Source organism: Orussus abietinus, unplaced genomic scaffold (assembly GCF_000612105.2).
Source record: "Orussus abietinus isolate OABI.00-Male unplaced genomic scaffold, Oabi_2.0 scaffold150, whole genome shotgun sequence".
Taxonomy (NCBI): domain Eukaryota; kingdom Metazoa; phylum Arthropoda; class Insecta; order Hymenoptera; family Orussidae; genus Orussus; species Orussus abietinus.
In genome coordinates this window covers 50278-75692 of record NW_019394335.1, presented here as the reverse complement: position 1 = coordinate 75692, position 25415 = coordinate 50278, and the positions used below count along the sequence as shown (strand labels likewise).

The 25415-nt window shown below is 52.0% G+C and overlaps 5 protein-coding genes across 10 annotated transcripts; 2 read left to right on the top strand and 3 right to left on the bottom strand.

Annotated features, from left to right (window-relative positions):
* Positions 1 to 782: 782 nt before the first annotated feature.
* Positions 783 to 4590, bottom strand: LOC105702294. Of its 2 annotated transcripts, none has more exons than XM_012429763.2 (5): positions 4441 to 4590; positions 3713 to 3856; positions 3484 to 3633; positions 3237 to 3410; positions 783 to 3164 (listed from the first exon to the last, which is right to left on the bottom strand). In XM_012429763.2, the coding sequence occupies exons 2-5, from the start codon at positions 3849 to 3851 to the stop codon at positions 3130 to 3132; spliced, it is 498 nt and encodes a 165-aa protein (XP_012285186.1). In that variant the 5' UTR covers positions 3852 to 3856; positions 4441 to 4590; the 3' UTR covers positions 783 to 3129. The 2 variants fall into 2 exon arrangements, with proteins under 2 accessions (XP_012285186.1, XP_012285187.1); XM_012429764.1 differs by having other exon boundaries at positions 3237 to 3392; positions 4441 to 4587.
* A 1978-nt stretch (positions 4591 to 6568) lies between these two features.
* Positions 6569 to 10405, bottom strand: LOC105702295 (PAN2-PAN3 deadenylation complex subunit PAN3). Of its 4 annotated transcripts, none has more exons than XM_012429768.2 (9): positions 10270 to 10405; positions 9341 to 9491; positions 9001 to 9258; positions 8521 to 8893; positions 8325 to 8441; positions 8009 to 8248; positions 7661 to 7943; positions 7253 to 7607; positions 6569 to 7184 (listed from the first exon to the last, which is right to left on the bottom strand). In XM_012429768.2, exons 2-9 carry the CDS (start codon positions 9416 to 9418, stop codon positions 7068 to 7070), a joined length of 1821 nt encoding a protein of 606 aa, XP_012285191.1. In that variant the 5' UTR covers positions 9419 to 9491; positions 10270 to 10405; the 3' UTR covers positions 6569 to 7067. The 4 variants fall into 4 exon arrangements, with proteins under 4 accessions (XP_012285191.1, XP_012285188.1, XP_012285190.1 ...); XM_012429765.2 differs by lacking the exon at positions 10270 to 10405 and adding an exon at positions 10130 to 10263; XM_012429767.2 differs by lacking the exon at positions 10270 to 10405 and adding an exon at positions 9918 to 10075.
* Positions 10406 to 10902: 497 nt separating this feature from the next.
* On the top strand, positions 10903 to 11876 carry LOC105702290 (NTF2-related export protein). The gene is made up of 4 exons (XM_012429759.1): positions 10903 to 11009; positions 11077 to 11163; positions 11230 to 11374; positions 11444 to 11876. The coding sequence occupies exons 1-4, from the start codon at positions 11001 to 11003 to the stop codon at positions 11617 to 11619; spliced, it is 417 nt and encodes a 138-aa protein (XP_012285182.1). The 5' UTR covers positions 10903 to 11000; the 3' UTR covers positions 11620 to 11876.
* On the bottom strand, positions 11796 to 21334 carry LOC105702289 (tyrosine-protein kinase Abl). Of its 2 annotated transcripts, none has more exons than XM_012429756.1 (14): positions 20836 to 21334; positions 19952 to 20105; positions 19763 to 19872; positions 19332 to 19630; positions 19131 to 19272; positions 18925 to 19055; positions 18511 to 18773; positions 18268 to 18439; positions 17926 to 18181; positions 17704 to 17835; positions 17490 to 17625; positions 17291 to 17397; positions 15855 to 16069; positions 11796 to 15690 (listed from the first exon to the last, which is right to left on the bottom strand). In XM_012429756.1, exons 1-14 carry the CDS (start codon positions 20960 to 20962, stop codon positions 13696 to 13698), a joined length of 4239 nt encoding a protein of 1412 aa, XP_012285179.1. In that variant the 5' UTR covers positions 20963 to 21334; the 3' UTR covers positions 11796 to 13695. The 2 variants fall into 2 exon arrangements, with proteins under 2 accessions (XP_012285179.1, XP_012285180.1); XM_012429757.1 differs by having other exon boundaries at positions 18925 to 19049.
* Positions 21335 to 21755: 421 nt separating this feature from the next.
* On the top strand, positions 21756 to 25151 carry LOC105702273 (protein arginine N-methyltransferase 5). The gene is made up of 13 exons (XM_012429733.2): positions 21756 to 22007; positions 22070 to 22137; positions 22205 to 22326; positions 22397 to 22515; positions 22594 to 22817; positions 22898 to 23077; positions 23146 to 23355; positions 23441 to 23649; positions 23742 to 23864; positions 23926 to 24101; positions 24163 to 24366; positions 24433 to 24614; positions 24701 to 25151. The coding sequence occupies exons 3-13, from the start codon at positions 22238 to 22240 to the stop codon at positions 24851 to 24853; spliced, it is 1869 nt and encodes a 622-aa protein (XP_012285156.1). The 5' UTR covers positions 21756 to 22007; positions 22070 to 22137; positions 22205 to 22237; the 3' UTR covers positions 24854 to 25151.
* The last annotated feature ends 264 nt before the right edge of the window (positions 25152 to 25415 follow it).

Sequence of the window (25415 nt, the reverse complement as noted above, 5' to 3'; positions counted from 1 at the left end):
ACTATCCGGTAAACCGAGTTGGGAGAAAAGTATTATAAACAATGCCTCTTCGACGCCACTTTCACATCACCTTAAGGGTATGTCAAATTGGCATCCGAAATCTCAATCGTTCATAAAACTTTTCTACAAACTGGGTGTCTCAAATCGTTTCATACTTTAAAACGTGAATAAGGAGACCCTAAGGTAAGTCCTGAAACTCGCTAAGTTTCATTTTCTTTATAAACTATTTTTAAAATACCTATAAATAAATTTGAAAATAATAGCAATTCCATGAGTTTCAGGATCTTCCTTGTAGTCTCCCTATTCACGTTCAAAAGTTTCAAACTACCCGGTAAACCGAGTTGGGAGAAAAGTATCATAAACAATGCCTCTTCGACGCCACTTTCACATCACCTTAAGGGTATGTCAAAGTGGCATTCGAAATCTCAATCGTTCATAAAACTTTTCATACTTTAAAACGTGAATATGGAGACCCTAAGGTAGGTCCTGAAACTCGCCAAGTTTCATTTTTTTTATAAACTATCTTTAAAATACCTATAAACAAATTCGAAAAGAATGGCAATTTCATGAGTTTCAGGACCATCCTTATAGTCTCCCTATTCACGGTCAAAAGTTTCAAACTATCCGGTAAACCGAGTTGGGAGAAAAGTATTATAAACAATGCCTCTTCGACGGCACTCTCACATCACCTTAAGATCTTTCGTGCCGTCTCCGTCCCCAACCTGTGATACGTGCAACAGATTTATTCCATGCGCAGGGGGTCAAAGGAAATCGAGACGATGTCTATTATCACGTACCGCATGTTATGCATACTCGGTTATAACGTGTCCTTACTTAAATGTAAGTTATACGTGACGTAAAAAGAGTTACAAAAGTCGGAGCCGCGCGTTAATTCGGGCCCTAAATCTCGTCTAGTGAACCTCGGTGATATCCGCATTTTGCTCCAATTGTGCGCGTACGGTACACACCTTATCTATTATCGATAGGGGGCTGATAAAATGAATGTCTAGTCGTTAGCATACTTCCTACCACGCTATGTTACAATGCGGTTACCACACCGAGAAGTCGTGTATTACACGTTGGGTACTACACAGAGAGAAGTAAAAGCACGATAATATATCTATTACGTTCTATAGACGTTCAACGTTGATTACTGGAAGGGGGGAGTTTTTTTTTTTAACGTATCCATAGATGAATGCTACCTTAATCTATCGAATAGATTTAGTTTACGCGTAATGATGATATGGTGGGACGTGATCTAGTCTAGAATCGTTTTCGGTAACAACCGATATATAACACCCTTATCTGAGAGTCCATCCTTCGAAAGAAGACACGACTCGAAAATAAATTCCTCCGTGATACTACACGACGCGAAAAATTCCTTTGGACGCTTTAAACGCAACCTTCACCGAATCGATTTCGATTGAAATTAATTTTGAACCTGTCCCTTTTTTCTTTTTTTTTTCCATTTTTCTTTATATGCAAAATCGATCGAATTTCTCGGCGTCGCTAGAACCCTTCCAACCAATATTTCCTCGTTTTCCCGATCAGACGGATTCTCCCACCTCGTTAGAAAAAGAAATGCAACTTCCAGGTATACTTTTTTTTTTTTCGGGAATGATATGGCCGCGAACAAGTCCGGGAGAAAATATATCGGAAAGATTAAATAACTCGCGACCAAGGACACATTATATATATATCGCACCGTATAAGAATCGAGTACACAAGGAATAACATCGGAGACCCTCGAGAATGCCATATCACGGAAGAAAAGATTGGTCGAGAGAAAATGCCCAACGAACCGCGTCTGTCTCTTAGATACCCCCTACTCTTTAATTATCCATTATTCCTTGTGCAATTCGTGTTTGCAATTTAATTCCTTGCATCGTAAGTCGAGATAAGAGTCGAAAGTTTCCACTCGGTCTCGCGAGAAGATACGCGGTAAAGTAAATAACCATCCATATTTTTCCCGTTGTCTTTTGTTTTTTTTTTTCCTATTAGCACCGGACGATCGGAACATTTCATTAAACGGACATGGTACCTGGCTTCAAGTACGCGCAGCTTATCCCAAGGCAAATGCGATCCAATTCAAGGTGCGACCTCGACTTAATCGAGGATAAACGTTCTTCCTAAAAAGTCCTACGAGTCCGCGAGACATCCGTCCTCTCCGAAGAATCGGAACGGTTAAATGCTCAGAATTCTGCGGAATGGCTTAACGATTAAAGGGATAAAAGAAAAGGAAAGAGAAGAAAAAGGAATATCTAAAATCAGCGTACAAAACCGAAGGGTACCCGACGTCAAAGTGTCCTAAAAGAGGACGCGTTACGAATTATCGTCGTCGTTATCCTTCCCAAGACTCGTCGACGAGCGTCTCGTCCCTCTGGGCAACGATCGCGACGGAAGGTCTACCAGGGGCAGATATCCGTTAATTCGTCGAGAAAACGACAAACGATAAGAACAATCGCAGATCGCGCATGACCCGTTAGAATGATTCGGACGACGAGTCGAACGCCGACGATAGCTCTAAGTGACGCGAGTCGACGGTACACCTAGTATAACATTTGGCAACACGGAATAATGGAAGCGATTACGATATATCTCGTTAACAATTGGCAATTATTATCGGCAGGTCCCTGCCGTTAACTCGAGCCCTCGGTCCTAGACGGGGCGAGGGCTCGATCGGCGACAACGATCGGTCCAAAAAATCCGAGACGCGCGACTTCCCGGAGGGCGTCTTCCTTCCCCTGCTCCCGAAGTCGCGCGCCGTAGTCAGGGTAGCGGGGGATAAAATCGCAACGACAAAAACGAGATACCGAGGGATCCGACCGAGCGCCCGACGGCATCGCCGTCGCCACTCCGTCGCATATCCTCGGCGATAGAGATAAAACGATACCTTGTTCGCCCTTCGGCAGCAAATCAACGGTCGAGATAGTATCGTGACTCCTTCCGCGAGGCCGGACTCGCGGGAAAGAAAGACGGCGTCCCGGCCCCGGGATCGGGGAAACGATTCCTGCGGTTTCGCTAGGTCCCCGGGCGGCGGGGGCCCGCGCTCCTTTTCCTTTTTCGAGAGAGATCGATCGAGGGGACCGCTGGCACGTCGAAAGGACGAATCGGCCCGGTTACGACGACTTATTGTTTGCCGGACTTCTTGTTCGATCGGTCACCTAGGGAGAAACGGAATTAATGCCTCCGGTCCCGGATTCGAGGGGCTCGTCGGAAGGGGAACGAAGGAATACCTTTGGTGGCCTTCTTCGTGGAGGACTCGGGTTTACACCTCTTGGTGAGACGTCGCGTTTTTTCGCAGGACGCGTCGCTGTTGGCCTTCAGGTTGTCCACTCTGGTCATCAGCTGATTGACGCATCCGCTCCACGTGCCCTTTTCGTACCGACACGCTGCTCTCCCAGCCGGGCATGTAAGGACACAGGAGGAAAGCCGATCATTACGTTGGCACGGGCGGACCTCGCGCCGGCGAGAAATCGCTACCTTTTTTGCACTTCTTCTGGATGGTCTTGGTCTGCTCGCAGGAGTCGTCGCCCTTCTTGAGGTTGAGGGTGCGCGTGCGCGTGTTGGTCTTGGTGTCGCACTCGGACCACTGGCCCTTGACGTATCGGCAGGAGGACACCCCGGCAGAGGCTGCGGCCAACAAGAGGAAAGTTCGCTAACTCCGAGTCGCGCGATCAGCGAAACGCTCGCGGAACGTTCGGGGGTTCACCTCTTTCCTTGGTGCCCCGGGCGGTCCGCACCAGCACCTCCTTGTCGTCCTCCTCCCAGAGGTCGGTCTCCGCCCCCGCGACCCGCCCCGCCACCGAGACGGCCAGGCCGACCACCAGCAGGCTCCACCACAGCTTCATCTCGTCTGAAAGCAAGGAAACGGCGTCGCGTCGGCGGCCAGCGGGAGGGACTCCGCTCGCGGCCGATACGGCGGCCCCGCCGGGCGGAAAGCGGAACCGAGTGGGCCGCTATCGGCCGAGATACGGCCCATCTCGGGGAAGGCCTAATTACGCCCCGACGGCCCCCGCCGGGAGGGGAGAAATTCGTATCGATTTTACCGCGCCGAGGTACGCCGTCGCGGGTTACCTTCTAGGGGCCCGTCCCCGACGCGGGCCCGCGGACCTCCCGGACCGGCGCCGGGGAGGCGAGACGGTGCTCGATAGCGCCCGCGCTTGCGCAACCGAGTCCTACTCGCGTTCGTTCTCCCTCGTCCCCCAAGGTCAATTTCCAGGCGAATCCCGCGGTCGCGCGATGTTATATTTAGCCGGCGATTATCCCGTCCGATCAAAAGGAGCGCGCCGCGGCGCCACGAGGGGGCAGGGGCCCGCGGAAGGGGGCGGACGGACGCTCCGCAAAATCGTTAAGCCCGTGCGCGTCGCGCGCGGAGCTTGCGGCCTGCCGCGGGGGAGCGCGCCTCTCCGGGAGCGGTCCCCGGAACGGGAGACTTACCTCGTTAGCCGAGGGCCGCCTTCCGCCTTTCGGGTGCTTCGACGTCGCTTCTATTCGGCCGAGGGTCCTCCGAGCACTGACTACGGCGGGGACGCGGAGTCGATGCTTCGCGACTCGCTGCTCGCGACTGCGCCGGCCAGCCGACCGATTGGCTCTACCTCCCGCCGTCTCCCCACTCCGAACCCCTCTCGACCACCCTCCGAGCGAAGCGACGCCGCCCCTCCCGTCCTCTCGCGGCCACCCCCGAAACCAGCGATTCTCGACTCGATCCAATTCGATCCATCGAATTGACGCAAATCGATTCCGATCCCCCGGAAGCAGGGTGAGTAATTTCTCGATTTTCGAGGTTTTTGACGTATATCGCGTAAATCAAACAGTTTACCGGAGAAAACGTATCAAATATGGCGGACAAGACAGACGTAGGGCATGCGGTATACGCAAGGTTATAAACATCCATCTTGTCCATTTCTTTCAGCCCATAATTTACTTTTTGATCTTCCACCTTTATACATTTTTATGCAAATATTGGTTACGAATCTTACGACTTCAAATAGCCGTTATGAGCCGTTATAAACAATCGTCAAATGCACGTATATGCATACATTTGAAATTTCCAAGGCTGATTTCGAGTGTGCGCGGATTTGCGGATGCGTGAAGCGCAATCCCCTTAATAGCCAATGAGAATTTCTCTTAGAGGTAAATGGGTGGACTCTCATTGGCTATTGACGATATTGCGCATGCGCTTTGCACGTTTAGTTTGGGGTAATATACTTCGTGCCTGCGTAGAAAACTGGGGACGTATTATATACGTTGTAATATACGTGTAGAAAATCACGTATGTTACTTGACGTATTATACTTACCCAACTCTGCCCGGAAGTGCTCTGGGGCAAAGAATGCAGAAGTCCCATAGAAGCCTAGATTCTATGTCAGCGCTTGATGCTTTTAAAGTTGGGTAATAAATCGGAAGTGGGGGTAAAAGAGAGATAGCATGTGTTAGCCAACGGTATCTCGCATGTGGGAGGAGAGAGACGCATATAGAAAATGTATTGTGGGTGAGATAAAGAAAGAATGCAATTCGCTATATATCGCCATAAGATTAAGGGAGCTGGAGAGATGATTACAGCGCCGCCATCCGTTGTCTAACGTACTATTTATCGAGCATCGAGCCTCCGTATCCTTCAGGGCTTCTATTGAGACTTCTGAATGCCTTATCTAGGGTGGTTCTTATTTCCTCTTGGTAAACATTCTTTTGCCTTACCTCCCAATTTAATCCCACTTTACATTGAAAACATTTCTTGTAAAATTTGAGCAGAATCGGACAAAGGGAAAGGGAGCCTCTGTGCCCTAGAAAATGAAAAAAAAAGACCCATGAAATCGGAGACAAAATCAATTTCATTCCATTACCTTGGAAAATATTAATTTTATGCAAAAGAAGCTTTATACGAAAGGTGTAGATCTATCGAAGATGCGCATGTCGTTACCTACCACTTTTTCTAGGATACGGTCATCCGAGAAAAAAAATCCTAGAGGTCGGCGTTTATTTTTCAACGTCAAACTTTGTTTGTCCCGGGAATACGGATGAATCGGAGGTAAACGAAGGAGGATCCATCGGCCGATTCGACTCACCTCGGACGAGATCGCCGAAGGATCCGCCCAAGAAGATGGCGACTCCTGGGGGTTTCGAGGGGGAGCGAGCCACCTTGAAACATTTCCCTGCGCGTTCCTTTTCAAATCTGGTCGGTTGCAGGCGGCATCACGAAGGAAAGATAAAATTGAATTTTATTCGCCCCTTTCGGGTGCATCTGGTATCTGGATGGGCCAAGCGCGATCCTCGGCGAGGTTTCCGTCCCCACGCGGAAGAGGCACCGGTTCTTGCGGATCTCGGTTCGGTCGGAATCGACCGGGCGCGGTTAAGAGCTGGCTCGCTGGTCTCGTAAATCGAGCGGCTCGAGCGGGCGTAATTGCAAAGGAAATGAGATCAAGTTCGAGCGAGCGCGAGCCTCGGGAAGAAGGGGGACGGTGGGCGAAGTCGTCCCAGCCGTCGGCTCTTCCTCTCCCGGTGCCTCCGGGTCTCGGGCGAGAAAGGAAAGGAGGGGGAAGGCATAGCGAAATGAAAGAGACGACCGTTTAGGATTGCTTTAAAAAATAAACATTTATTTCAAAATTAATGCTTACGAGCTGTGTTCCTAAGATCTAAGTTCTCTATAATCCTATACACCGACCGCATCTCGGGTGTTCTCTCGGTCCTCGAGGCCCGCCGAGCGCGTCTTCGTCGCGCGAACGAGTTCCTCTCTCCGTCCCTCCCTCTTATAGTACCGTAGTGGATTCTGGAGACGCCGCTCGCTCGTCTCCGGTCTCCCCCTCCTTATCGTAACATGATTTCCATGTCGCGTACGTATGTTACATCCAAGTCGTATATCTAGGGTCGTCCTCGGGCCCGCGATCCTTCCTCCCGGACCTCGGGCCGCCTCGCGAGTCGGAAGTCCTCTCGCGACTCGCCGCGTCTAATCACCGAGTTAAGTCTAAGACGATAGTACCGCTAAGTGTCGATATATCACATCAGTCGCTCGGCGCCGCGTCGAGCCCCGGCCGTTTCCATCTCGGGATCCCTCGGCGCTCGTACCCTTAAGCGGCGTCCTTCGAGGATTGCACCAACTCCCCGAAGGAGGTCTCCAAGCACTGGCGCAGCTCGGCGTAGCTCACCACCAGGACGCTCTGCTCGTCCCGGGACATCAGGCAGATCTGGAACCGGCCTCGCGGTAACGTCGTCGCCTCGACTGGACCTCTCGTCGGGCCGCGCGTCCACTCACCTTGTCGTGAGAGCCCGAGTCGAGCTTGTTCAGGCAAGAGACGACGTGGGCCATGTCCAGCCAGGGCCTCCCGTCCGCGGCGACCTGGTGGAACACGTAGTCCCTGAACAGCTTGAGCATGTACCGGTCGCCCGTCTCTGCCCAGGTCGGCTCCATGTTGAGCTCCGGCCTCTCGTTTACGGTGGCCAGCTTGACGAGGAGCTTGAACAGCCGTCCGTTCTCGAGCTCCTTCGAGAGCTCGTTCTCGAGGACGTCGGAGCGCAGCTGGGCCGCGTCCAGCTGGGTGTAGAATCGTGCTCCGATCATGGGCATCAAATCCGTCACGCTCCTCCGTGCCTGGTTCGACAGCAAGTACCTGCGAACGTAACCAGGTAATCCAGGCAATCGTGACGCCGCGCTCATACGTACAGAATCAGGTTGCGCAGGTCCGTCGAGTAGGAACGGGCGACGAGCTCCAGGGAAGCCTGCATGTTATCGCGGTGAACGGCGAGGAGGCTGCGGCACGCCAGGGCGAGCACGAGCTTACCCAGCGCTATCAGGTCCTCCTGCTGGTAGTGGGGTATCAGGGTGAGGGGATTCGCAGCGCTTCCGTCGAAGGTTACGACGTCCGGGACCGAGACGCAGCTCAGACGAAGTCGGGTCCTGGACGTGAGCAAGACCTTGGTCGGGTCCAGGCATCTGTAGGCGAGACCTGCGGACGAGTGGGTTCGTTATCCTCCGGTCGGCCCCTCGGAGGTTCCGCGGAATCGTACGAACCAGCCGCGTGGACGACGCGCAGGGCGGCCGTCAGCTGGATGATGTAGCTCCAAATGATGCTTTCAGGAAGCATGCTCCCATGCTGCTGCCTGAGGATCGTGTTCTTCGTGTGGCTGTAGGGCCGCGGCGCGTTCGGGTCCGAGGAGAACGGGTCCGTGTATCCGTTGACCTCGGTGGAGGAGAAGTGCTTGTTCAGCAGTGTCTCCGACCCCGGGTGGTAGTCGTAAACGAATACCATGGCTAAAATCGAAGGCAATCGTGTCAGGTCGCGACGAGACTAGGGAAACTTTGGTCGGGGCCGTCCGCGGATACTGACAATGATCGCCGAAGGCCTTGGTGGTGAAGACCTCCCGGAGCTGGACCAAATTCGTGTGCGCCAACCGCTTCCACATGTCCACCAGCACCATGCACTTGGTGTTGGCGAGCCTGAAATCTGAAGGCAAGCCACGGGGAACGGTGACGGCTTTCCACGGGAAGACGTCGGTGTTCGGAAGGTACCTTGGTGTACGTACCGTGTACTCTGCGCAAGCAGTATCGGGTGCCCGTCTTGACGTTGGTTGCCTTGTAGGTGGATGTCTGATAACCGAGTACCGTCGAAGCGGCCTTGTGGACGGCCTCGAGAGGACACAGCTCATGGTAGTTGTCCACTTCGTTGGGCAAATCGGGAAACCGAACGACGTCGGGTTGAGTCAGGGTCATCGCGTTCTTTTGAAGGATGTCCAAGCGCAGACTCTCGGTCACGAAGAAGCTGGGGTTGGCTTGAGGCGGAGGAGTGGACGGGGCAGAAGAGCTATTGGACGACGATTTCGTCGGCTTTACCGGCTGAAGATGGGCAGGGGTGCCGGGATAGACGTAGCCCACCTGCCCTGCCGCGATGTTCGTCATCTGGATTAAAAAATTAGGCCCACGTTAGGTATCAACACGCAACTGTGATATTCATTCACAGATATACCGGAAAATGTTCTACTTGGTGCATAACAAGAGCAACATACCGGATCGGATGCATCCTCCGCTCCCACGGAATCGGGTGCGGCGTGCCCCAGGTAAAAATACGTTGTGCCGCCCACGTTTTCCTGAGAATGATAGGAATTATTGAAAAGATTCGGCGAGCTGCTGTTACTTCCCGAGATTCCTCTGGCAGGGACGAATTCTGGACTCGAAGTCGCCTTTTTCTGGCCTTCCAGCGAAAGGTTCGACAAGTGCTTTGTAACCGACGCCGCACCGAGAGCCACCGCTGGACTCTGGTGATTCTGAAGAAAAGGCAGAACTTACAGTTAGCTTCTTCCTTCCCTTTCGTTCTCCGAGTATCGAGAAGTCAAACTGTACGAATACCATGTAGGTAGCAAGCTTGGACTCCAATGGAACTCCATTTGTTTCGGGGGTGTAGGCAACGAACATCGACGGGTCCATGTTTCCTTCGGCCACTGCATTTACCGATACTCAAAGCGTACAATACTCTGGACGAGGCCAGTTCCTTCCAATCCTGTAACATACCTCAGGGTACCGTTAGCGAACACAAAGGAACGACGCGTCGGTCAACTTTTAACCTCTTGAATCAGCATCGAGACCCTTTTTACTCGTACACCTTCTACTCCGAACCCGAAAAGTGATCGAACGCTACGCTCCCATGTTGGTGGGACTCGATGAGTATGAACAAACGATAAAATCCTTGGGATAAATCAATCTATCCAAGGAATCGATGCTGACTGAAAAGGATACTCGACGACCGAAACGTCGAAAAAAGCGAGAGAATCCGGGCCCGATGTTGTGACACAAAACTGAGTTCGACGAGCCGCGCGGTTGCCTTCGCCTAAACCTCGCGAGAATTCGAGCCGTGCGTGGCGGAGGGCACGCTCCGGCGTCGCAGCAATGGCAGCTGACTTTGACAATAGTCGGAGAAACACGCAACCTTGACAGTAGGAGGCAGACTAACTCGCGGTCGACCCGCGGTCGACCCGGAGGCTCGGAGGCCCCGAGGGCCTCAGGGGCGCGCCGAGTTGCGGGCCCGGGCGGCCCCAGGGCTCGGCGACCGCGCGTCTCCGGGTCGCGCCGTGCGCCGCGCACTCCGCCGCCGAGAGTCTTTTAAAGGTTAACCCAACGAGAGACGCGCTGCAGTCTGACCGTGTTATGACATCTTTCCTTCTCGGAGACAAAGGAGAAAGCCCGACCAATCCGATCCGCCGTGTGTTTACGCTGCTCTCGGCTCGCCGCTCGTCTCGGCGTACTGCTCTCGGCCGCGCTCCTCTCTCGCCACCACTCGCCTCTCTCGGTCTGGCGGGCTTCCCTCCGCTTCCCTCTCTCTCTTCCCCTCTCACGAGCGAGCGAGTACTGTTGCTTCGCTTCGATCGCAGCTGTCGCCTCCTCGAACGCGCACCGCAAACCTATCGACAGAGATGAGTTGGGAGATTGCTTAACGGGCAGAGTCGCCCGATCGCGTCGTGTGCTGCCCTCTGGTTTCGTACGTTAGCTTTCACCGTTTTTTGCCCCCAAGGGCGACGCAACGAATTTCTGGTACGGGCTCGCGCACTCGGGATGGCGGTGCCATCTACCAGTCGCCGTTGGCGGCTCACGTACTCGTGATGGTAATACCATGCGGCTGTTGACGGTGGTGGCTTACCTACGCTTACCGACACTGCTCGCTTTTGATGGTAAGGGAAGAACACTCGTGGCGCCCTCTTTGACTTTACCTTTCACTTATCTTATTTATTTTATCCGCAAATGGGGGGCAAAAAACGATGAAAGCTAACGTACGAAACCAGAGGGCCGCATAGGAGCGATCGCGCGACCCTGCCCGTGAGCAATCTCCAACTCATCTGCTATCGATATGCGAGCTTCGTCGAGGTGAGTTCGATGTCTCGAACCAAGTCGAATCGAGTCGAAGAGTCGACTGGTCGCGTCGGCCATGTTGGCTCGTTCGTGCGAATCAGGGCGAATGGTCCGGTGTAAACAGAGTCGTGGGTACGCGGAATAACTTTACCGCGACGGACAAAACATGGAACAGGTTTATAAGGCTTAGAAATACTGATTCGTTTGTAGTGACAATTAACATCCCTATTTTGTTATTTCAGGACTTAAAGGATAAAATCGACCTTGCCTGTCGTACTGCCGAGGAGTTTACGAAATTATACTACGACAGTCTTGACAAGAGAAGATACGTACGTCATGCATTTAACGATGTTTATTTCCGTAGCGCTTGTTCTACCATTATTGATCATTTTTAGCCGATATCGAGGTTATACTTGGATTCCGCTATCTTGATATGGAACGGGAACGGAGTAGAAGGTAAAGATCAAATTCAAAAGTTCTTGATGGACCTTCCGTCTTCTACTCACTCCATCGTCACACTGGATGCTCAACCAATTACCGGTAACTATAAACTTTTACGGTCGATTCCCTAGGTCCTCCGATTAAAATTTTTCATTTTTAAAACCTCAGGCCCAGCCGTAGCCGACCAGCTGACGTTTCTCGTGAAAGTCAGTGGCCAAGCAAAATACAAAGACAAGCCATCGAAACCCTTCAATCAGAACTTCTTGATCACCGCCGTTGGCGACAAGTGGAAAATTGTGAGTGACTGCTTCAGAATGCAAGAAGCGTTTGAACCACCCATATAATTACTCTACATCACGCGTGTAACGAGAACTCGTAGACATTTTTACCCTTATACGATATATTTTGAGTCAGGCATTTGGAGTACTTTGGTAATAAATTTCATTACGGTAAATTCAATAACTAAACCACGATGGAACTTCGGCAACGGGATCTCTTTTAAACTGTCCCAAACTCCCTGTAATTTGATAATTATTTTTATTCTCAATCTTATATATCAATGTATAAAGCAATATTAAAATTTCATATCGGTGGATCGGTACGTTGGTCGATCGTTCGAGGGAATAATTTTACATCAAGTATTGGCGAAAATAAATACAGATATAAATAATCGTAAAATTACTATAATACATATTATATAAAACACGGATATCGCATTTGATTTGCTATTTCTCTTTCGCATTCGTATTCTTCTCTGGACGTCGCGACGCGATCGATCCTTTCGAAGTAACGGAATTTCGGAACCAAAGCGGGGAACTGACCGGCGGATAGAATGCTTTATCACAGGTAGAAAATAATAACGATTCAACCGGTAGAGAACTGGATGGAAATTAGCCCTTTCGGTAGTCTCAACGCGTTACCGAATCCGGTGTACTGGTAACGCGCGATAGGCAGTGCCGCGTTAAGTCGAATTTCACCGATCACCCCCTGAATATATATATCATCAGTTCTGGGCCCGACCTTACATCCGAGCGTACAATCGCGTTAGGTAATAATATATTTGAAAACGGCCACGGTCGTCTTCCGCGTCGCCGGACAATCCGGAATTAACTGGAATACACGATCCTCGGCGCTAGGAGTATTCGCGGGGTGCAAAAAAAAAAAGAAAAAAAAAAGTCCGCGATACTTCCAACGGCCGACAGAAATTTGAGGTTATAACTTCTAAAACTCGCCGCGATCAATCGGATATATCCATCCAAAGCGTCCGCACTGTATACAGTCGATGTAAAACGTTACCAGAAAATATCCGATCACCCCCAGAGTATAAATATATCGACGGTATCGTCAGAGAGACGTCCCCAAGGATGCCTCGGTGAACGTCCAAGACCGCCGGAAGGCGCCGAGCCGTTAAACGACCCCGGATATCGGGAGCTCTCAGAAAAATATCGAATCCCTTAGAAACATCTACCGGATATCCTATTAGACGTCGAGTATCGTCCTCGTAATTCCCTGACGTCGATTAAGTCCGCCTAGGCAGGTCTCATCGACACCGACACGCCGAGGTCCTCGGGAGTGGGGTTTCGTCGTTTCCGAATATCTTGGTCAATTCGCCTCGGCCACCGACCGGGCGACGCTTCGATTACGAAATCGTTATATCGTCCCACGGTACACCTAAAATGACTTAAACGGTAATCCTCCGTCGTAGCTCCTCCCTTAAATCTAGGTCTACGGGTACGCGTACGTAATATACTAAGCGCTATGCATGGATGAGTATAAAATTACAGGTATAACGAGACGACGCGTAGACGGGTGTGAAAAGCGACTTGCCCGAAAGGAGCCGAGCACCTAGGCGAATCGTCTCGAGGAGCGCCGCATCCGAACACGAAATGTCTCGGTCTTCCGTTCCGGGGCCACCCTCGTCCGCCGTCCCCGAGCGGAGGGAGGAGCCGCTCGCCCGACGACGCCCGGAGAAGCATCGTAAAAAGTAACCGTCCTTGGGAAAACCCTCTCCGCCGCGCGAGCCTACGGCTCCCGACGTCCGAGGAATCCGCGGGAGGTTCCCGGGGAACTCCTCCGGTGACTTAGATGTACATGTATATATATGTATATATGTATACGGGGGGGGGTTTACATTCGAGAAATTGGAGGAAGCGGGATCTCGCCCGACCCTCGCCGCCCGAAATCGCTCGTAGAGGGCGAAGAGCCGTTTCCGCGGTCCTTCCGGAAGCAAAGGGCGGCGTCCGCCCGCCCTACCTCGCCGCGGAAGAAGGAACGTCTCGCGCCCTCCCGAAACATGGAAGCCAACCGCGACGACATCCGCGCGTCTAGGCGCCGATAGGTTATCCGAGAAAGGAAGGAACGTGATCTCACCGTAGGAGGGGACGGCCCGGAGCCTCGCCGTCCAAGTAACGCGGGCGGTCTTACCGCTGCACCGTGTTGACGACGTCCTTGATCGCGTTCTGCAGGTCGGCGAGCAGTCGGGCGTTCTCGGCGACGTTGCGCGTGCCGGCGGCGCGCAGCTGCCGCGCCTGCAGCTCGAGCCGCGCCAGGAGGTCGCGGAACTGGAACCGCGCGTGGGGGGCGATCGCGGTGTCGGTCAGGTTGGCGCACATACCGTGCAGCAAGCCGACCTTGTCGGATAGCTGGAGCCAGCTGGCCGCAGCGACGGCGGGGCTGCCCTTCAGATTGGAGAGGCTGCCCTCGATGACGGCGGAGATCTCGAGGACGGCTTGCTTCGCCCCCTTGGCGTCCGCGGCGTGCCGGCCGGAGGACTCCTCGTCGGCGGCCTGCGAGGACGAGGACTCGGCGCAGTTGGGAGTCGCGTAGATGGAGGAGCCGAAGTGGGGGCGATTCCCAGCGGAGACGACCAGGGACTTGGGGGGCTTGGCCGGGACGAGCGGCCGGTCCGCGTCGGGGGCGTGCGGCGCGGGCGGCCACACCCTGGCGCGAGCGTGCTCGTCCGCCTCGTCGGTGGCCGGGCCACCCCGGCCGCTCGGTTTCGGGCTCAGGGGCTGGCCGACCTCGGGCTGCGTCGACGCGGCCTCCTTCGTCTCCCAGAGCTTCTTCAGGCTGCTAATGCTGCCGGTGCTACGCCGCTTGTCGTCGGCCTGCTCCGCCTGGGAGTCCGTTGACTCCCCTCCCGATCCGGCCTCGTCCCTACGCCCTCTTTCCTCGGCGGTGCCGTCGACCTTCCGCAGCCGCGCCTTGAAGTCGATGATCTGCCCGTCCACGGATTCGTCCTTCTGAGGCTGGGTCCTCTTGTCCACCTTCTTCAGCTTGAACCCGGGGGCCGGGGCGCCGAGCGGGGTCTCCGCGAGGGGCGACGCGGCGCGCGGCCGCTCCTGGCTCCGGTCGGGCTCGGAGCCGCCGCCGCCGATCCGGCTCAGGCTCGATATGGCGTACTCGTTCTGGAAGACGGGCCGGCCGGCGTCCATGCTGAAGCTGGCGCAGAGCTCGGAGAGTAGCCGAGAGGCCGGGTCGAGGGGCGCCGCGGCGGTGCCGTTGGGCGCCGCGCCTAGTTTCCTGTGGGCGGCCCCCTGCCTGATCTCGTTAACGAGCTTCAACTCGAGCATCTCCTTCATGCCAGGCTTCGAGTCGAAGGTATCGCCCGGAGGGGGCGGCGGTGGCGGCGGTGGCGGGGGCGGCGGCAGCGGTGGCGGAGGCGGCGGGGGCGGTGGCGGCGGCGGAGACTCCTCCGGGGAGGCGTCCTTGGCGCGGAAAGCGGTTCTCCGCTCATCCCCGGCCCTGCCCGTGTTGGTGGATGCATCTGCCGAATTCTCCCGGCGTCGGAGGTTGACGCCGAACCTAGAGCTGGCCTCCTTGACCGAGGGCTCGGGGTTCCTCACGTCGAGGTTACGTTCCTCCTCCTCGGCGGTCCGGGCCTTACGCGCGGCCACCGGCGAGGCGGTGCCCGACGGGTCGAGGGCGTCGCCGGCCGGCGGCGGGGGGAACTCGAGCGGCGGAGGCGGCGGGAACTCCAGGTCCGCCAGGGTCGGCTGTACCGACCGCGAGGGGCTGGCCGTCCGGAAGGTGGAGGTGCCGGGGGCCCGGAAGGTGCGAGCGGGCCCGGGCTCGGGCGCGTTCCTCCTGCCGGCTAGCGCCCTGCTCCTCGGGGAGCTCGGCGGCTGGTACGTACTCACCACCCCACTCGAGGAATTGCTGCGCGTCATCTGCGGCTGCTGGCCCCTCGGGTTGCTCTGCCTCGGCGACAGGGACCGGTGCTGCGGCGGACCGTCCGCCTCGCGGTGCTCGGCCGTCGTCGGGAGAGCTCCGGGGCCGACCTCCGGCGCGGAGGGCATCCCGCTCTGGCGCAGCGACTCCAGGTACGCGCCGATCCTCGCTCCCTTCGGCAGCGTCCCGTAGCGGTTTATCGCCCGCTTAACATTTTGCACCTCCAACGCTCCCACGTGGACCAACTGAAACCGAACGGGAGGCCCGCGTTAACCGGGAGGGGAGGGCGTCGTCCTCGAGACGGCGAGGCGGTTATTCAAGCAGTGCTAGATGCATTTACCGAGGCGGGCCGAGGTCCGCTCGGCACCGACCCTGACCGTTCGCTTCTCGACTTTGGCTGTGGTTATACCTTCTGAGGCGGTACCTCCTTAGACGTGGGGTAGGGTCGGGTTTTAATAAGTTTCTGATTGCACTGTAAGGTGGACACGGGTTCCGGCGAGGTCGATCCTTGCCCCGGGAAACCGAGCTCCGCCGTGCCCTGAGAACCCTCTCCGTCGTCGTCCCCGTCGCAACCTCCTGCGGTTTGCGACTGTGCGGCCATTGTCACGAGATCTCGCGTGATACCTGAGTTTTCATTCAATAAAGAGACATAGAGTGTATCGGTCCAGCGAAGACGCTTCGGGGCCATAGCGCGGGACTCCGCCATACCAGACGACTTCGGGCGAGACACCGTCGCTTCCGCGCTCTTTTTCTCTCTCTCTCTCACTCGCGCGAAAGACCCTGGTATAGTCCTGGTCCGCCCTATGCCCTTCGATCGAGTTCAACAGCCATGTAGCAGTTCGTAACGCGATGATGTATGCCGTACTAGATCCGCGTGATGCACTAATCGCTAAGTGCACGTTATACCATTGTCGGGTACCGCGTGTACCGTTTGTTACGGGTTAGTCCAAGTATCGGCAAAATTCGTTGCAGCAAGTCATCCAGCGGTTTGAACGGGTTACGCGTGGGTGTCGTTAATCTCGTCGCGACGAAACTCGTGGTAGGCTCGTTAACCTCCGAGGAAGGTCGCGTACTCCCGCGCACGGGTCATTCTCCGTAGAAAAAGAGGACTCCCTAGGTCGATTCCTGCGCCCGGTCGCTCTCGCGTTTCCTCTCCATGAGTAAACTCACGTAACACTGCTTGAACACGTAGCGACGCCGTGAAGAAGTGGACGAGCGGAGAGGACGATTCTTTAAAAGAAGAGATCTCAAGCCTTGGTAAAGGTGTAAGTAATATGCAATGCGAGGAGGAACATGAGAGACTCAGGCTACAGCTTCGCCGTACGAGCGTACGGGCGGACGATCATAAGATGCCATGCAGAAACGGGCTGGAGTATACGTTTACGTACTTTTACGCAAGTCGGCTCCGCGTCGATAACCGCGCGTAAACGAAACCAAAGGGGAGGACATTACTCGGTTGGGGTTTTCAACTATTCCGTACCGTTCAACTACTGTACGCCGGAGACGAGTAAACCGCCCGCTTCGGGTATGTGCGGTGTACGCGGATGCATAGACGTATGCTCGAGGTACTCGGATGCGCGGCAAATTTACTCCGCGAGTCGAGCCGGCCGGCGCATTCTCTCAAGAGACATTCAAAGTAAACGTTGGTACATATGTACGGTGACTTCGGGAGAATGACCCGCTTACATCGAGCACTGGCTTCGTCGTACGAGAGATGCAAAAGTGGTAAACGATCCAACAGAAAAGATTCGTATCCAAGGGAAACAATGGTAAAAGCGGCACGTGCATACGTCATTACGCTGAATTGATGTGTAATTGGAATACCTTCAAAAATCTTATCAATACCATTTAGATCGGTGCCGTCATCTAGGGTGATCGCGTTCGCGTCTACGTTTTGCTGGTCTTGCTCCTGGTACGCCGAGTCGCGGAAAGAACTGCACGATGACAATAAACTGCAACGCCAGTTGAAGCAAACAGACACGGGAATCGTTAATGACCGACCGAGGTATCGGAGGTTAATTGGGTCGAGATTAAGCGAGCCTACCTCGTACGCTTCGGCGGCGCCGGAGCTTGTTTCCCCTTTTTGTTCGTCGAGCGGCGCATCTGCACGATGTTGCTGTTGCTCTTGCTGGTCAGTCCACCCATAAAGGTACTGAGCTTGCTCACCGTACTCGTGCCATCTGCAAGCACGACAAACCTTCCGTCTGATGGACCGCTCGGTTAATAAGAGGGGAAAAATCGCGACCCACCGCTCGTACCTTGAGTCAATCCCGAAGACAACTGGTCCGAGACGAGCACGAGTTCGTGTATGTTACCCGTGCTTCCGGTTTGCGACTTCTTGTACGATAGCAGGGGAATTTCCGCGCTACCCTGCAGTTGCTTCTCTACCTCTGCAACCGTGAAGAGCAACGTTGTAATTCTCGTTCCGCGATATGTATCGCCTTCATCAGGGCAAAATAACATATTTAAAGAAACGTTACCCTCCGTGATGCTGGACTCTTGAAACATGTTTTCCAAGGAGTGGTGGATTTCCTTGAAGGTCGGTCGCTCCGGAGCCGACCATTGCCAACATTGGCGCATGAGCTCGTATACCTTGGGAGGACATCCGGGTGGACATTCCATACGATAACCCTTTTCCAGCATGTGATATACGTCGGTTAAGTCCACTCCGGGATAGGGCGACATGCCGTAGGTCGCTATCTCCCAGAGCAAGATACCAAAGGCCCACACGTCGGACTGAAAGTATGTGCGTCGCATTGGGTCGTCTCCTGTGCGCGGACTTCATTTTCTCACGTCGAAACGAATCAGAGTTTTTCGAATACCTTAGTGGAAAACTTATTATAAGCCAATCCCTCGGGGGCAGTCCACTTGATCGGAAACTTTGCACCAGCATGGGCGGTATACGTATCGTCCCTCATGAGCCGAGCCAAACCAAAGTCTGCGACTTTGACCAGGTGATTCTCGCCGACAAGGCAGTTTCTAGCTGCCAGATCCCTGGAGAGGTCGGTAAATGTAGTCGATCGATTGCTCGACGTGACTCGACCGCCGGAACATGTTTGTCATACCTGTGAATGAAGTTTCGGCTTTCCAAGTAGCTCATTCCGCTGGCTATCTGAGTTGCCATGTGCATCAAAACGACGGCGTTGATCTGATGCTTGCTCTCGTTGCGCAGGTAATCCAGCAGGTTTCCTTTGCTCATGAACTCGGTGATGATGTAAAACGGTGGCTCGCGAGTACAAACCCCCAGTAACTGAACCAGATTTCTGTGCTTCATCTCTTTCATGATCGCCGCCTCCTCCAGAAAGTCCTTCAGAGCCATCGTATCTTCCTACGGTTTAGATCGCCCCAGGTCATTCAACGTTAATTCGATCTATTGCCAAATATCGGTTCTCGATTGAAATCGACCTCGAGCAGCACAACTTATCGATTTGTTCTCGAAGATATTCCTGCAGCTTAATAAGTAAAAAATATAGCTTCACCTTCAAGGTCTTCACAGCCACTGTCATGTTGTGTCTCTTCCACACGGCCTCGTATACGTCGCCGTACTGGCCACCGCCCAATTTGTGTCTCATCACTATGTCAGTTCTATTGATCTCCCATTCGTCTGGTTCTACCAAGTAACACGAGCTTACTATTGGAGGCTTCCGCGACTTAATCCTAATTGAATGAACCGAAATCAACCTACCTGGGCTAAGAGGGAAGACCGTGGGCTTGTTGTGCTTAGGCGCGGGATAGAGGAGCTGGGTGATGAGGCCGTCGGCCAGCATGGAATGGTGATGCACCAATTCCGCCAACGTGTTGAATTTACTCTCGGTCGTCACGAACATCTGGAAGAATAGTTTGATTTAGGGCAACTGCTGGTTTTCCCTTTCAACGCCTGACAAACCTTTCCTTCGCTGTCCTCGTTGATCCTGTAATGATACACTCGGCCTTCGTAACGTAGAGAAATACTTCGTTGTCCGGGACTGCTCTCCGATTCTCGCACGAGGAAACTCCCATTGATACCGGAACTCAATAGGTACTCGGCAGCGTTCCTCGATATTCTCCCGTGGTACCAGGAATGTTTCTCCAAAGAATTAACCGGAGTCACGTAGTTAGACGGTACCCAGCCCACCTGACCGGCGCTCGAGTGAGCCTCGCACCATTCCCCGCTCTTATTATAACTTAATATGCGAACCTGTTCACCTGTGAGAATACATATTTCTTACGATCATCCCCCGTCGACGATATCTCTGCAATCGTGGGGTGTTTTAAGAGGACCTTGAGTACAGGAGAGATAACGGCAGGGTGAGATCCTACGAGTCAAAGAAGACTTACCCTTCTTGAGGCTGAGTTGGTTCTCCCCTCCTGCCTGGAAGTCGTACAGCGCTACGAACAGCTGGGGATCGTCCTCCTCCTGCGCCAAAAGATTCTCCTTGCTCGTCCATCTGAGTAGCGATAGATTGAGATTGATCATCGGAGAGCTAGTTGGCACTTTGATCGGTAGTTGGTAATAAATCGATTTACCTGTTTGCAGCTTCGAGAAGTCCACAGGTTGACACGCCGGCATGTTGCTGAAGATTGGGTTGTTGCGAAATAGATTGGACCGTGGAGCCGCTCGGTGGATCTCCTTCCGGTAGAGCAGGGATATGAGGTAGAGGTCTACTTTGCAGAAGCGCCTCTGTTTGTTAAAAAAATATTTACGTCTTAACATTTATTGGGAAAATTTCATTCAAAGCCAACAAGAGAAGGAAGCATCGAGGTTTGAAACCGACGCAAAACTAGCTTGCCTTTTTTTGTATAAGCACGCTAGCAAGCATTCGATGCCCTGGTACGAGCTTACCGTCATGATAAGAATTTCCTGTACACTCTTACGAGAAAGCATTCCACAAAATCATAATACTTTTACGTAATTACAAGATTATTGCATTATATAAGATAATACTACGTGATCGCAATAGGCACGACCCTGCCGAGTCCTGAATATTAACGAAAGAAACGAATATGAAATTCGTGACTTTCCTCGACGACCGAAGGAATAAACAATTACCTGCTACAAATCCTCGAAATAACGATATCATCACGAAGGAAAGACATTGAAATTCTCCATCTCCGATACTCTAAAATAATATTTTTTATCCCTGCGAGTTTCGACGTTTTCGGCACGGGAGTGTACGAGAAAAATGATTTTGAAAATAGGCATTCCAGACGTCAAGGCAGGTCGGGAAAAAATGGGCAATAAAACAATAGGAATCTCGGCACAATAGGATCCCCGTCTCCGAGCATAAAGCGTCAATCGAAAGATGCGTCTCGCGGAAACGACGCGACACGTGAGAGTTGAATTGATAAGGGGGGACAAGAAGAGATAAAAGGGAGTTTCGAAACGTGAGGCGATCGATTCCGCGTCTTACCGCTGTGCTCGGTGAAGATGTTGGAGCCGACGAGGCGCGACTCCTTGGGGTTCCTCGGTTGTTTCCGGGCCTGTCTGACGGCGGAGCCGGGAGGAATCACTCTGTCCTTCGTTTGTTGGGCGCCCATAGTTGGCCGCTTAACATACCCCCAGTGCGGCGAAATCCGGGCAAATCCGGGCGCGACTCCGGCGGAGTCTCCGAGGAGAGGCTCGCTTGCACCCGCGCATCCACTTCCGGGAATTCCGGGCGCGTCGGCCGCTCCTCGTGCCGACGCTTCACGACGCGCACCTCGTCCCGCTCATCGCGGCAGGCCTGGGCACCCCGACCGATTACCACGAGCTCGCTGCCGGTCGTCTCCTATCCTCTCTCACATCTTTACGTCTCCATTACGTCCCGCTGCCCCTCGCCATATTTGACAGGTTTTGACGTCGATTATTTAGTTTGTCCGAGCATTGCTGCGGGGCAGCACAACGCCGGCCGAATGCGCAACTGTGCACAACCAAAGAATTCAGAAGTCCCATAGAAGCCCAGATCCTACGTTAGCGCTTGATGCTCTAAAAGTTGGCTAACAAACCAGCAGTGGGGGTAAAAGAGAGATCGAATGTGTCAGCTAACGATATCTCACATATGGGAGGAAGAGAGACCCATATAGATAGGCGAGTATTGTGTGTAAGATAAAGAAAGAATGCAATTCACTATATATCGCCATAAGATCAAGAGAGATGGAGAGATGACTACAGCGCCGCCATCCGTTGGCTAATGTACTATTTATAGAGCATCGAACGTCCGTACCCTTCTGGGCTTCTATGGAGACTTCTGAATCTTTGGCACAACTCACTGTCGTCGCTCCAGACTGCCCGGGATCGCCCATTGGTCGACGCTCTCCTCCAATCAGCGACGCCCGACCCGCCCTTGGCCTAGGGAATTTCTTTGCTTTTTGTCCAGAAGCGCATTTACCTCGTTCGCTCCATCCATTTGAAAATCTCGAGATGGAAAATAATCAATGAAAATGTTCATCTCTACCGCTATCTACAGGTCCTAGATACTCGTGACAAGTTTTTTAACTATTACTTTATGACACTCTGTCCCAATCCTCCCAATCTTTCGTTCCTTTCATTTTTGGTATTGATGTGACGCCAATGAGGGCGAATGAGAGCGTGAAGGAACGACAGGTAAACGCGGCCCATGTGCTTTTTGCCGGGAAAATCTTCTTTACTTGGTTTTGTCATTTTAGGGAGGACATCGAAACTATTCAAAAGGCGAATGCAATAGACAACGTACCATTCTATATCGGGAATATTTGTATGTATTATAATCTAGGCTTTGTTTCTCGTTAGATCATTGTTACCATCTGCGTTTAAAACGACAGGAGACACGCGTATTTTCATCAAAGAAACGAGTTATGACGACTATTCGGAGTGTATCCTGTGGTTTGGACTTTTCCGTGGCACCTGATTTAAACAACTGTTTAACGGCAGCTTCTTCGTCTAAGTATGTAACCAAGGAAGTTAACCGAGTAAATTTAATAACGCTTGCCTTCAAAACTCATTTATCCTTGCAGGTTTGATTTTATTAGTGTACCGCTGGTTCATCCAATGTTTAAAAGGGAATTCATCTCCGGTAAGGCAAAGGAACGCCCAGGGCCTTTTACCAGGTCCGACATGATTCTCTGCAGTTCCGGTAAATTACATAGTTTATAGGAGCGTTCGATCGTGATTGGCCCTCGCGTTATGCTCTAGAATTAATGTCTATCCGTAGATTGGAATAATTTAGTCATTGGCAAGATTTCACCTTACATCAAAGTCGATTGCAAACATCTTCCAACGAGAAAAAATCATGAGGAAATGTTACTTCAAGAAATGGCTCTTGCCAATCATTTGGGTCTTCCTGCGATTACTTTAAAATTAACTGGAAGTATAGAGAAAAATATAAACCTCGCTAGGATACTATTCGATAAAATGGCATCTGCTTGCAATTTCCAGGTATTTCCGAAATTAAAAAATTCCTTTTTTTTTCTGTATTCTTTGAGAGAAGGAGATATCTATAAAAGATGATATTCCAGGTTTGGATTCAAGTTCCTATGGAGAATCCTTTCAAACAGGTGCAAACTCATAGAGATCAGGACGAGGTTCTAGTCGAAAGCCCTTGGGAGTGGTGGAATGCATTTAGGATGGTTTGTGATTTCGATAGAAAACTTGGCGTGGCGCTTCTTGTAAGCCACGATCTACCTGAACAAGAAGAGGTATGGAAGAGCTTTGTAATCGGCAATTATCACTGCTCCTCGGCCATTACAGCTCAAGTCTGTTTCAGATCGATAGATGGTTAGGGGAACCAGTGAGGTGTCTGGTGTTGCCTACGTCATTATTCATTAGTAACAGAAAGGGTTACCCTGTGCTCAGTAAGGGTCACCAGGCGCTCGTTAAAAAATTTTGCACTCTTGAAATACAATTCATTTTGACAGGTGCTAATAATTATCAGAGTATCAGCTTTTACTATACTTATCTGGATTATTTATGGAAGGTAGGTTGAACTCTCAGAACGAAAGGCAAAGCACGTTACCAAGGTATCGTTCCATAAAGACTTATGCTTACGTTCTGTCACGTAGGGTTGCCAGATTAACGGTCCTGTTGAGAGATTCGCACGTGGTTACGAGGATTATCTGCAATGCCCATTACAACCATTGATGGACAATCTGGAATCACAGACGTACGAAATATTTGAAAAAGATCCCATCAAGTACACTCTCTATCAAAATGCCATCTACGAGGCGCTTGTCGATTTATCTAAGAAAGAAGAGTATTTCAATAAAACAATGTATGTCAACAAAGGAGTATGCAGTCATTGCAGATCATCGATTTGGGAAAACTCTTTCATTGAACTAACATGATGTCTAATGGCTCTTGTAGAGTAGTAATGGTAGTCGGCGCTGGGCGAGGCCCTCTGGTACGTGCTTCTCTGAATGCGTCCGATAACTCAGGAACTCATATAAAGGTCTATGCAGTGGAGAAGAATCCAAACGCGGTATTGACGTAAGTCGAGATCATCGGTATTACAGTGGAAGATACGTAAACGGTTGTCATTACTTTACAGTTTACAGTCCCTGAAGAGAGACATGTGGGGTAACAAAGTGACGGTGGTTTCCTGCGATATGAGGAAATGGAAGGCCCCGGAAAAAGCAGATATACTTGTGTCCGAGCTGTTAGGTTCTTTCGGTGACAACGAGCTGTCCCCTGAATGTCTGGATGGTGTCCAGCAATTTTTGAAAGGTGATTGCAGTGGGTGAAAACTCGAAAACTGCCTAAATTGCATTATTTCAATATTTTATAGACGGTGGGATAAGTATACCTTCATCTTACACATCTTACATCAGTCCGGTCCAATCGCCAAAGCTATACAACGAGGTGAGACAGTGTAAAGAGAAGGACAAGCACCCATTGGCACATTACGAGACACCTTACGTCGTGCATCTTCAGAATAAATACGACATTGCGAAGCCGCAGTCGCTCTTCACGTTCAATCACCCAAACAGAGGTACGCAGCATTACCGTTTGCTCCCAGCATAGCGAGAAAATCGATCTACCATTTGCATCGTTACAGAGAGCATCATTGACAATTCGCGATACGCAGGGAGGAAGTTTAAGGTCCAGCAAAATTCAATACTGCACGGGATATCGGGATACTTTGACGCTACTTTGTACAAAAACATTAAACTGAGTATCGAACCAAGTACCCATAGTCCCAGCATGGTCAGTTGGTTTCCAATATTCTTCCCAATTGTCGTGAGTGTCACCGGCTTCTAAAGAAACGCAAATAATGGGAATGATTAAAGATGATAGTTTTTCGGTATTTCACCCTCTAATTTCAGGAACCCGTGCAAGTGAAGGAAGGGGACGAAATAGACGTGCATTTCTGGCGTCGTTGTAGTACAAAGAACGTCTGGTATGAATGGTGCATCAGCAAACCGAAGCCCCTGGCGATGCACAATCCGAACGGACGTTCGTACACGATTGGATTGTGATCGGACCGCGCGTTATAATAATTATCCAAAGTGTCTTGCATCGCGGAAACGCACAATGAGAATCCGGATGTCGGCCGGAAGGCAATTCCGAGTCGGGCGTCGAAAGTATGGCTGTCGATTACTTTGGTACTTTAACGAACCTAAAGAGGACGGCACGATTTAGCCGTTAACGGCGTTACTTCCGCTTGGCGAGTATATTCTAAGACTATTTCCGAATTTTACAGAAAATACCCGAGCTGTGAAATCGATTGACTCGATCGAAGGAGAAACAGCCTTTAATAAAAAGGAAAAATGATAAGGAAGACGCGGGCGTAATATAAATTCTCTATGAATACGGTAGTTATTGACTTCCCTTTTGACACGAGCCTTCGCTTCGAGTTAACCCACATTTATGTTTCACGTTACCGAACTTGAGTTTATATAAAGGACGAAGATAACACCCTCGGGTATATGCATACGTATCGTGGGTTATCGCCAAAGTTGGCGCACGACTCGATTAGCCGTTAACTCTTTGACCTCACGTGATCGCAACGGGGCGCCTGTACGATAAGAAGAGAACCGC